We start from the raw sequence: 11577 nt of genomic DNA on the forward strand, positions 1-11577 counted from the left end.
CGATCTCGGCTCACCACAACCTCCGCCTCCTGGGTTCAGGCAATTCTCCTGCCTCAGCCTCCTGAGTAGCTGGGATTACAGGCACGCGCCACCACGCCCAGCTAATTTTTTGTATTTTTAGTAGAGACGGGGTTTCACCATGTTGGCCAGGATGGTCTCCATCTCTTGACCTCGTGATCCACCCGCCTCGGCCTCCCAAAGTGCTGGGATTACAGGCTTGAGCCACCGCGCCCGGCCCTACTTTTTTTTTTGATATGGAGTTTTGCTCTTGTTGCCCAGGCTGGATGGAGCACAATGGCATGATAGCTCACCGCATCCTCCACCTCCCGGGTTCAAGTGATTCTCTTGCCTCAGCCTCCCAAGTAGTTGGGATTATAGGCATGTGCCACCACACTGAGCTAATTTTGTTTTGTTTTGCTTTGTTTTCTGAGACAGTTTCACTCTGTCACCAGGCTGGAGCGCAATCTTGGCTCACTGCAACCTCTGCCTCCTGAGTTCAAATGATTCTCGTGCCTCAACTTCCTGAGTAGCTGGGATTAGAGGCACACACCACCACACTCAGCTAATTTTTGTATTTTTAGTGGAGACAGATTTCACCATGTTGGCCAGGATGGTCTTGATCTTTTGACCTCAGGATCCGCCCACCTCAGCCTCCCAAAGTGCTGAGATTACAGGTGTGAGCCACTGCGTCCAGCCTAATTTTATGTTTTTAGTAGAGACGGGTTTTTCCATGTTGATCATGCTGGTCTCGAACTCCTGACCTCAGGCAATCCGCCTGCCTCGGCCTTCCAAAGTGCTGGGATTACAGGTGAGAGCCACCATGCCTGGCCAAGTCCACCTATTTCTAATGTGACTGGGTCAGTCATCAGCCCCTTGATATGGTTTAGCTGGGTCCCCACCCAATATTCTTTGAATTGTAGCTCCCATAATTCCCACATGTTGTGGGAGAGACCCAGTGGGAGATAACTGAATCATGGGGGTGTTTTTTTTCCCCCCATACTGTTCTCATAGTAGTAAGTCTCACGTGATTTGATAAGGGATTTCCCCTTTTGCTTGGTTTTCATTCTGTCTTGCTTGCCACTATGTAAGAAGTGCCTTTCACCTTCTGCTGTGATTCTGAGGCCTCCCCAGCCATATAGAACTGTGAGTCCATTAAACCTCTTTTTCTTTGTAAATTACTCAGTCTCAGGTATGTCTTTATCAGCACTGTGAAAACGGACTAATATGCCCTCTCAACATCATCTGTCACTCCAGTGCTACATCTTCAGGAGCCCAGGTTCCACAGAACATGAACTGTAGTGGCAGTCAGTGACCAGGAGATACCAGTGGCCTAAATATAGTTTTCTTTTCCTTCTTTCTTTCTTTTGAGATATTTTGCTGCCACCCAAGTTGGAGTGCCATGACACAATGATAGCTCACTGCAGCCTCAACTTCCCAGGCTCAAGCAGTCCTCCTACCTCGACCTCCCAGGTAGCTGGGACTACAGGTGGGCACCATCACACCTGGCTATTTCTGTACTTTTTGTAGAGACAGGGTCACTATGTTGCCTGGGCTGATCTCAGGCTCCTGGGCTCAAGCAATCCTTCCACTTTAGCATCCCAAGTGTTGAGATTACAGGGATGAGCCACTGTGCCCAGTCTAATTTTCACTTTTGAACCTTGTAAACTGTCAAACATATACACACAAGGCAAGCCTACAGCTTGGCTGATTTGATTGGTAAAGATACAAGGAGGCATTTTTAGATTTAGATGGTTTCTTACATAGACAGCGAAAAGAAGAGGAAGACCAAAGAGCCAGCTTCTCGGGTCCTTGTTTCATACACCAAAAAGGACAACACTGAAACCAAAAGGACCGCATGACCCCAGTGTGAGTTGTGGGATATTCTGTTGGTGGGGATCAAATCTAGACTGTAGCTAATTGGCTTGTTTGATTTTTAAATTTAACTTATTTATTTATATTTTTTACTATATCCAGTACTGTGTATAAGCAATAATTTTACTTATTTTTAAATGACTTTTTAAAGCTAAGTGGCTTAATATTCTGTGATTCTAATCTGAGAGGGGCGGAGCAGAACACCTCATGCCTTATTGGAACCTGGGAGTTGATGTGTTAAATGACAACCTCCTAGGGGAGATGGGGAGGGAAGTGGAAGATGGCCTCATAGCAGTTTCTTGCAGACCTCCTATCCTGTGTTCTAGGATTAAACAAGCCTTTCAGCCAAGACTTTGGTCTCCATGGATATATTCAAGGCTCTCAGGGAACACTGTTGATAGTGGTGTTGGAATTATACTGAAACTTTGTGTATTGTAGGATATTGTTGAGAACCAGGGTTTTCACTATGGCAAAAGGAAGATACAGGTAAGTAATGGAGGCATTTGAATAGGGAGGTAACAGTACAAATTACTGATATAAGGCTGGGCACAGTGGCTCATGCCTGTAATCCTGGTTCTTTGGGAAGCTAAGGCAGGAGGATTGCTTGAGTCCCTGAGTTCGAGACCAGCATGGGTTACATGGCAAAGCCCTGTTTCTAAAAACACAAAAACTAGCCAGGCATAGTGGTGCAGGCCTCAGGAAGCTGAGGCAGGAGGATCTCTTGAGCCTGGGAGGCAGAGGTTGCAGCGAGCTGAGATTGTGCCACTGCACACCAGCCTGGGCAACAGAGTAAGCCCATCTCAAAACAAACAAAAACTTGGGATGGTATGCAAGATTTGGCCTGGATTTTTCTGAGGATTTGAAGTACCTCTATATTTGAAGTAATAAAGAAGCAGCTGGACTGTTCTAGACAGAAGACTAGAGGGACCTAATGGCAGAATTCCATGTGACCTTTTGTTGGACTTTGGGATTGGGGGAGAATAGAGAAGGCATAATGCACATTTTTGAGAGAAGGGAAATGTGAATATAGCCTGTATGCCTATACTCAAGTCTAAAGACGCATAAACCTTATGTCTATACTAACCACCCAAATATTTCAACACCAAAAAGAATGATTTTCTTAATGTGGTAATGGTGTCATGGTTGGATAGAATGTTCCTCTTCTTGGGAGATACGTGCTGCAAATAAGGTCTGATGTCTAAACCTATTTTTGTTTTGGCAAAAAGGACATGTGTCTGTACAAAAGAAATGGAGCCAGTATGGCAAAATGTTTACAATGACTGGTAAGAGGTGCATAGGTACTTATTTTGTTTCTGAATTGGAAATTTCTCAAAATTAAAAAAATATATATCTACTGAGGAGCTTTTCATAACTGGTGGGGAATGAGTTCTGGGCTGATTTGCCCCTTTTCTTTTTAGATTCAAGAAATCCATGGTGAAAGGTTTGGATTCCTATGAAGAAAAGGAGGATGAGGTGATCAAGGAGGTAAGTAAGCAGTGGTCCCTCACCTTTTTCGCACCAGCGGCTGGTTTCTTGAACAGTTTTTCCACAGATGGACCCAGGCAGGGAATGGTTTCAGGATGAGACTGTTCCACCTCAGATCATCAGGCATTAGATTTTCTTTTTTTTTCTTGTTTTTTTGTTTTGTTTTGAGATGGAGTCTTGCTCTGTCACCAGGCTGGAGTGCAATGGCATGATCTTGGCTCACTGCAACCTCCAACTCCCTGGTTCAAGCAAATCTCCTGTCTCAGCCTCCTGAGTAGCTGGGATTACAGGTATGTGCCACCATACCCAACCAATTTCTGTATTTTTAGTAGAGATGGGGTTTCACCATCTTGGCCAGGATGGTTTCGATCTCCTGACCTCATGATCTGCCCGTCTCTGCCTCCGAAAGTGCTGGGATTACAGGCGTGAGCCACCGTGCCCAGCCTAGATTTTCATAAGGACCACAAAACCTAGATGCCTTGCCTGCCCAGTTCACAATAGTGTTTGCACTTCTATGAGAGTTTAATGCCACTGCTGATCTATCTGGAACTCAGGTGGCAGTCCTGTTGCAGCCTGCTTCCTAACAGGCCACAGACCAGTACTGGTCCACTCCTGTGGGTGGGGGACTCCTGAGTTAAAGGAAAGGCCCCTGAAGAACCCGGCCCCCATAATCCTGTACCTGTCTAAGCAGTCTCTCTCCCACAGATGGCAGCTCAGATCCGCGAGGTGGAGCAGAGCCGGCAGGAGATGGTTCGGTCTGTCTTAGAGGTTGGTTTCCCTCGGAGGATCCAGACCAGTATCCAAATCCACTGATCCCTGGCATTTCCAGCTCCAGCATTGCATGAACCACTGCTTTTGTTTTTTGTGGTTTTTTTTTTTTGAGATGGAGGTGCGCACTGTCGCCCAGGCTGGAGTGCAGTGGCATGATCTCGGCTCACTGCAACCTCTGGCTCCCAGGTTCAAATGATTCTCCTGCCTCAGCCTCCTGAGTAGCTGGGATTACAGGTGCCTGCCACCACACCAGGCTAATTTTTGTATTTTTAATAGAGATGGAGTTTCATCATGTTGGCCAGGCTGGTCTTAAACTTCTGACCTCAGGTGATCCACCCACCTTGGCCTCCCAAAGTGCTGGGATTACAGGCGTGAGCGACTGCGCCCAGCCATGAAGCAGTGCTTCTAAGAGAACTCTGACTACATTCTTATCTGTTCGGCTTGAATTCCTTTACCTGTGTGCAGGCCTAGTTAGTGAATATGTGGACGGGCTGGGAGGGAGGGAAAGTGGGAGGGGAGGAACGGTAGGAGGGAGGGGAAGAGTCTGTAAGATGGGCTGTACCCTCCATATGCCAATTTGTTTCCTTCCTGTGATACTGGGGTCTGGAGGGTGGAGGCATGGCCTAGGCAGGCTCTTAAGCATCCCAGACACATTTATTTTTCCTGAATCAAACTCAGCCTCAGGCAGTACCAGACCCAGAAGAGGGCTCTTCAGCACCTAGAAGCTGGAAAGGGATGAACAGGTAAGACTGTTAGGGTATCCCTTGTTGGGAATTTGACATCTAGAACATTCTGCAACCTTTTGGCCGGGAATTGGAAACAGATCTAATCTTTACCACCCTCATGGTTCAAGGACCTCATCTGGCAGCCTGGCTCATGTTTTTCAGCCAAGTAGCTTCCAGCTCACAGCAGCCCTCAAACTTGGACCTGCCACCAGCTCCAGAGCTTGACTGGATGGAGACAGGACAATCTCTGACATTCATTGGGCATCAGGTACAAAGGATAAGCAAGCCAGAAGAGGGCCCATGCTCTCTCAGGTCTCAGGACCCCTCTCTCCTGATTTTTCTAACTATTCTAGACACTGCTGTCTCCACTGCAGGCTTTTCCTTCTTACTTCACTGTTCCCTAGTAGTGTTCTCAAACCTCTTCTCATCCTCCAAAGTGATCTTATCTACATGTATTGCCACTTAAGAGTGCCAACTCCCAAATCTTGCCCTCTGTCGAACTCATAGTTCCAACTCAACACAGGACATTTATTTTATATATATATATATATATATCTTTTTTTTTTTTTGAGATGGAGTCTCACTCTGTCCCCCAGACTGGAGTGCAGTGGCGTAATCTCTGCTCACCACAACCTCCGCCTCCCGGGTTCAAGTGATTCTCCTGCCTCAGCCTCCTGATTACAGGCACATGCCACTACACCCAGCTAATTTTTGTATTTTTAGTAGAGACAGGGTTTTCACCACGTTGGTCAGGCTAATCTGGAATTCCTGACACCGTGATCCGCCTGCCTCTGTCTCCGAAAGTGCGGGATTACAGGAGTGAGCCACCACACCCAGCCAGGACATTTATATTTAAATATCCCACCGGCAACTCAAACTAACCCCCAGCACTCCTGTATTTCCCATCACTAGATGCAGATCCTTTCCTTCTTTTCCATCTCCCATATCCTGTTAACAAGTAGTTTTAACCTGTCTGCCTCTATTCAGCCTTTGGACAATTTCTACTCCACCTCAATCCTGCCTCACAAACAGAAAATCATTGTACCACCTATGATCTTACTCTACACTTCAGCTGTATTGTGTTGCTTCAGGCTTTTACACAGTTGCCACTGCCTAAAACATGCTTTTCCTTCTCTCATCATCTAAAGTTTACCTTTCTTTAGCTGTTAGCTCAAACTCACTTTTTCATAAAAGGCGTATCTGAACACATTCTCTCTGGGATGTGGCACCACGTAAAGTTGCAAATGTCGTTTACATAACTTGTGCCTAATGCTCTTCCCCAATTACATGTATGCTGTGAGGGCAAGGTTTTGCTCACATGACATGTAATAGCCACTCTACTTCCAGACATCTCTGCTTTATGACTGTGAGCTTCCTGTGTCTTGGAGTCACTGACTGTACTTTCAAAGTTTAACATCAGCTGGGGTGCAGAATTAGCACTGTGGCAGCAGTCATATCCATCTCTTTTAAAGTGTGCTTTGTCTGTCTTTTCTAGGATTTTTTTTTTTAGTCATGCCTAGACTTTACTGTAACTAGCATTTTTTCTCCATTTCCAACTACAGGATATACCAGGAGTTGGTAACATCCACTCAGGTAAGGTCCAGGGCAGTGTTTCTAAAACCCTGGGAGATAAAATTTTTTTTAAATAAAGTTGACCAAGATATAGCATATATATCTGGTAAAAGACTTACATCCAAAATATAGGAAGAACTGTCAACTTGATAAGAAAACCCAGTAAAAGTATATGAATAGCTGTTCATCATTAGTCATTAGGGAAATGCAAATTAAAACCACAGTGAAATACCACTACGTATGCATGATGAACGGCAGAAATTAAGACTGATCATGCCAAGTATTTGGCAATGTAGAAAAACCAAACCCTTGGCCAGGCAGTGGCTCACGCCTGTAATCCCAGCACTTTGGGAGACCGAGGTGGGCGGATCACAAGGTCAGGAGTTCAAGACCATCCTGGCCAATGTGGCAAAACTCTGTCTCTACTAAAAATACAAAAATTAGCCGGGCATGGTGGTGGGTGCTGTAGTCCCAGCTACCCAGGAGGCTGAGGCAGAATGCTTTAACCCAGGAGGCAGAGGTCGCAGTAAGCAGAGATTGTGCCAGTGCACTCCAGTCTGGGTGACAGACTCCAACTCAAAAGAAAAAAAAAGAAAAACCAAAGCCTCATACACTGCTGGTTACAACGTAAACTGGTACAGTCACTTTGGAAAACAGTTCTGGATACACCTACCATATCCCAACCATTCCACTTCTATCTATTTACCTAAGAGAAAAGAAAGTCTGTCTACACAGACTTGTACACAAATCTTCAGAACAGCTTTATCTGTAGCAGCTCCATATTGCAAACAATTTAAATGTCTATCAGCAGGTAAATGGATTAACAATGGAATAGTATTCCAGAATGAAGACAGAATTATTGATACACGTAACACAGATGAATCTCAAAAGGCCAGAGCCCCCCTCAACATCCACACATCATAGAAAATCCTGAAGAATACAAACCAATAAAGCAACTGAAAGATCACTGATTTCCTGGTCAAGAAAATATTGTAATGGAGCAGTGATACTTGGAGGGGGATGTTTGGGGTCTTGATTGTGATGGCTTCACTCAAGTTATCAAATTTAAATATGTATCATTTATGTCAATTACACCTTAAAGCCATTTTATTTATTTTTTTTTTTTGAGACGGAGTTTCGCTCTTGTTACCCAGGCTGGAGTGCAATGGCGCGATCTCGGCTCACCGCAACCTCCGCCTCCTGGGTTCAGGCAGTTCTCCTGCCTCAGCCTCCTGAGTCGCTGGGATTACAGGCATGTGCCACCATGCCCAGCTAATTTTTTGTATTTTTAGCAGAGACGGAGTTTCACCATGTTGACCAGGGTGGTCTCGATCTCTTGACCTCGTGATCCACCCGCCTCGGCCTCCCAAAGTGCTGGGATTACAGGCTTGAGCCACCGCGCCCGGCCCAAAGCCATTTTAAAATGAGCATCACATTTAAGGTTGTTGCTTTAAATTGGCGTAGGGCCTTCTTCCTAATCTCCAAAATTCCTGGGTTTTGCTTTTAAACATTAGCTATTAGGAGATGAGCTATCAGCTAGGGTATGTTTCACAATAATAGCCTGAAGGCTTTAGAAAAAAATGTCTTCTTTTCCAGGTGCCACACCTCCCTGGATGATCCAAGATGAATATACCTCTGGGAACCAACAAATAGGACCATCCTATGAAGAATTTCTTAAAGAAAGTTAGTGAACTAATTCAGGAAAGAGAGAGGGTCCTCTCAATCTTCACACTCAAAAATGGTTTCCTTAGCTGGGTGTTGATGGCTCATAGCTGTAATCCTAGCATTCTGGGAGGCTGAGGTGGGAGGATCAGTTGAGCCCGAGTTTAAAGCAGCCTGGACAGCATGTCTTTATATTCTTTAACAAAGAAAATTAAAGAACAAACCGTTTCTTTATCATTGCACAGAGGAAAAACAGAAGTTGAAGAAGCTCCCCCCAGACCGAGTGGGGGCCAACTTTGATCACAGCTCCAGGACCAGTGCAGGCTGGCTGCCCTCTTTTGGCCGTGTCTGGAATAATGGACGCCGCTGGCAGTCCAGGTATATGTTCAATGCCAGGTCTCCAACCTACCCACCCAAACCTCCTTTTTGGAGATGTCACCCTTCTTCCTGTTAACCCTTTATTTCCTTTCAGGCATCAATTCAAAAATGAAGCTGCAGCAATGAAGCAGTCACATAGAGAAAAAAGCTAATCATGCTCTACCCAATTACCATGAGGCTAAAAGCAACGTCAACAAACCCCTACTATCGTACCTTCCACCAAATTATTTGTCTTTCTTGATAGAGGAAACAGACATACTCGTTTATTTGATTTAATAAAGTTTTATTTTTCCAAATGTACAGTTGGTTGGACCTGTTAAAAAAAAAAATGGAAAGAATCAGAACCATAAAGCTTTGTAAAGGAGGAATCTACCTCCTATACCATGAGCCCAAGCGTTCCCTACTCACCTATTCATGCGTCTTCACCAGCAGCTGGAGCATCTCCACCCTTGGTATTTCTGGTGTAAATTACTTGAGCTCTGTGCTTTGAAACCAGTTTGATAAGTCCTAGGGAGAGAGGATAGTAAGATGAGATTTTTTTTTTTTTTTAAATAAAGACGGGGTTTCACCATGCTGGTCAGGCTGGTCTTGAACTCCTGACCTCAGGTGATCCGCCCGCCTTGGCCTCCAAAGTGCTTGGATTACAGGCATGAGCCACCATGCCCAGCCTCAAGATGAGATACTTAATAGACACTGTAATAGACACTAGTAAGGTTTTTGGCTGGGCACCATGGATCATGCTTATAATTCCATCAGTTTGGGAGGTGGAGGCAGGGAGACAGCTTGAGGTCAGGAGTTACAGACCAGCCTGGCCAACATGGTAAAACCCTGTTTCTACCAAAAATAAAAAAATTAGCTGAGCATGGTGGCACGTGCCTGTAATCCCAGCTACTTGGGGAGGCTGAGGTATGAGGACCACTTGAAGCCAAGGAGAAGGTGGTTGCAATGAACCAAGATTGCCCCTCATACTCTAACCTGGGTGACAGAGTGAGAGACTGTCTCAAAAAAAAAGAAAAAGAAACTAGTACGGTTGTTTTGGCCAGGTGCAGTGGCTCATGCGTAATCCCAGCACTTTGGGCAAGTGGATCTCTTGAGCCCAGGAGATCCTAGGCAACATGGCAAAACCACATCTCTATTTAAAAACAAAACCAAACATAATTTAAAAAAAAGACAGGGTTCTCTCAAAGGTGCCCCGCCTGGTCTCAAACTCCTTGGCTCAAATGATCCTCCTGCCTTGGCTTCCCAAGTAGCTGGAAATAGAAGGGTACCACTACACCTGGCTCCAGAACTGCTTAATCTGACATCTGGTAACAGCTAGAGAATCCTACAATTTTTGACAATCATCTATCTCTTTATCTTTACTTCTCCTTTAAATTAAGGGCCCATCATCTTTTTTTGTGGGGACAGTCTCACCCTGTCACAAAAGCTGGGGTGCAGTGGTGTGATCTTGGTTCACTGCCACCTCCATCTCCTGGGTTCAAGGAACCCCTGTGCCTCAGCATCCTGAGTAGCTGTAATTATAGGCAAGCACCACCACACCCAGCTAATTTTTGTATTTTCAGTAAAGACAGATTTTCACCTTGTTGGCCAGGCTGATCTCAAACTCCTGACCTTGGGTAATTCACCTGCCTCGGCCTCCCAAAGTGCTAAGATTACAGCTGTTCAATCACCATAGTTAGCTGAGCCTTAATGTTGTGAAATTATGGTAATTAGAGCATATTATTGAGTAGACCATACTAACTTTCTGAATTTAAAATACATCAATAAAATATTTACCATAACAGTTTTAAACATTTTTAAAATTATTTCAACAAATAAAATTCTTTCAAAGTGTTGCCCCTGTAATTCTACACATCCATTTACTTGAAACATAAAAGATCCTATGCCCTAAGTGCATGCATGCAAAAAAAAAAAAAAAATCCTTGGGCTTCACTAAACTGTCACAGGGTCTACGGCACGAAAGTGTCTAAGAACCCAGCTAAGAATTCATCTCAGGAGTAAGTACAACACCGATCCCGGCTAATTTTTGTAGTTTTCTTTAGCAGAGAGGGAGGTTTCACCATCTTGGCTAGGCTGATCTTGAACTCCTGACCTTGTGACCCACCTGCCTCAGCCTCTCAAATTACTGGGATTACAACGTGACCGGTCACCTTTTTTCTTAATTCTGCTTTTCCAGTAAAAATCACTGAAGATGGTTGACATAGTCAAGACAATTATGTGTGTTTCTGAAAGACGAATTTGCTCTGTCACGCAGGCTGCACTAGAGTGGCCAATCTTGGCTCACTGTAACCTCCGCCTCTCGGGCTAAAGCGATTCTCCTGCTTCAGTTTCCCAACTGGCTGGGACTACAGGTGTGCGCCACCACACCCAGCTAATTTTTGTGTTTTTAGTAGAGACGGGATTTCACTATAGGCTGGCCAGGCTGGTCTCAAACTCCTGACCTCCCAAAGTGCTGGGATTACAGGCGTTAACCAGTGTGCCCAGCCGGTCAAGATAATTTAACCCACAAAAACACACATGTAGGATACACCCCTCACCTTTGCTAAGGAGCTCCTGAAGGGCTGCCCTGGCAAGGGAGCCTCGAATCTTCAGTCTCTCAGAGACCACAGCTGGAGTTATAAGCTTATAGTTGGGCACTTCCTTACAGAGTTTGTCATAGGTAGCTTTGTCAAACAAGACCAAGTTATTGAGCTTGTCCCGAACTTTGCCTTTGGACCACTTCTGCTCACCAAGACAAAACAGAAACAAGTTAGTATTTATGGCAGAGGCACCCTTTCCCTCTCGAGTAACTCATCTGTGTCAGAAATATCTGTCCCACCGTAATCAAAGATAGATTACACATTACTAAAAAAGAAAAAAAAAAAAACAACAACACGTTTTTGGGCTTCAGAACATGCGGCGAGCCCCACTAGATCAGTTAAAAACAACACGGCAGGCACTGGAGCAGACACTTTACACATTGGTCTCATGATCCTAATGGAAATGAGGAAAAAGAACGAGTCACGGTGATGGGAGAATAAACTCAAATTTTGACTCTAAAATCCACACCTGAAAAACCACTTGCTATACAAGTTGCCTATTACTAGAGGGCTACAGGAAGGCACCCCTACGT

General features: G+C 44.9%; 1 protein-coding gene and 1 long non-coding RNA gene across 3 annotated transcripts in view; one reads left to right on the plus strand and one right to left on the minus strand.

Moving 5' to 3' along the window:
- Positions 1–8765, plus strand: part of CENATAC (centrosomal AT-AC splicing factor) — a 20246-nt gene extending 11481 nt beyond the window's left edge. Inside the window, exons 4-11 of one of the 2 annotated variants that reach the window (XM_017523485.2) lie at positions 3291–3357; positions 4063–4125; positions 4807–4871; positions 5016–5121; positions 6416–6446; positions 8022–8108; positions 8333–8465; positions 8560–8765. In XM_017523485.2, the coding sequence (XP_017378974.1) occupies positions 3291–3357; positions 4063–4125; positions 4807–4871; positions 5016–5121; positions 6416–6446; positions 8022–8108; positions 8333–8465; positions 8560–8617 (610 nt within the window). In that variant the 3' untranslated portion in view covers positions 8618–8765. Of the gene's footprint in view, positions 1–3290; positions 3358–4062; positions 4126–4806; positions 4872–5015; positions 5122–6415; positions 6447–8021; positions 8109–8332 lie in introns of both variants that reach the window. The other variant, XM_037736724.1, reaches the window with a different exon arrangement.
- LOC108300625 lies at positions 8732–11566 on the minus strand. Its single transcript, XR_001823513.2, has 3 exons — positions 11003–11566; positions 8874–8972; positions 8732–8778 (listed from the first exon to the last, which is right to left on the minus strand). It is a non-coding gene; the product is annotated as an uncharacterized LOC108300625 (long non-coding RNA).
- Positions 11567–11577: the final 11 nt, after the last annotated feature.

The sequence above is a fragment of the Cebus imitator genome, unplaced genomic scaffold (assembly GCF_001604975.1).
Source record: "Cebus imitator isolate Cc_AM_T3 unplaced genomic scaffold, Cebus_imitator-1.0 Scaffold28, whole genome shotgun sequence".
NCBI classification, from domain to species: Eukaryota; Metazoa; Chordata; class Mammalia; order Primates; family Cebidae; genus Cebus; species Cebus imitator.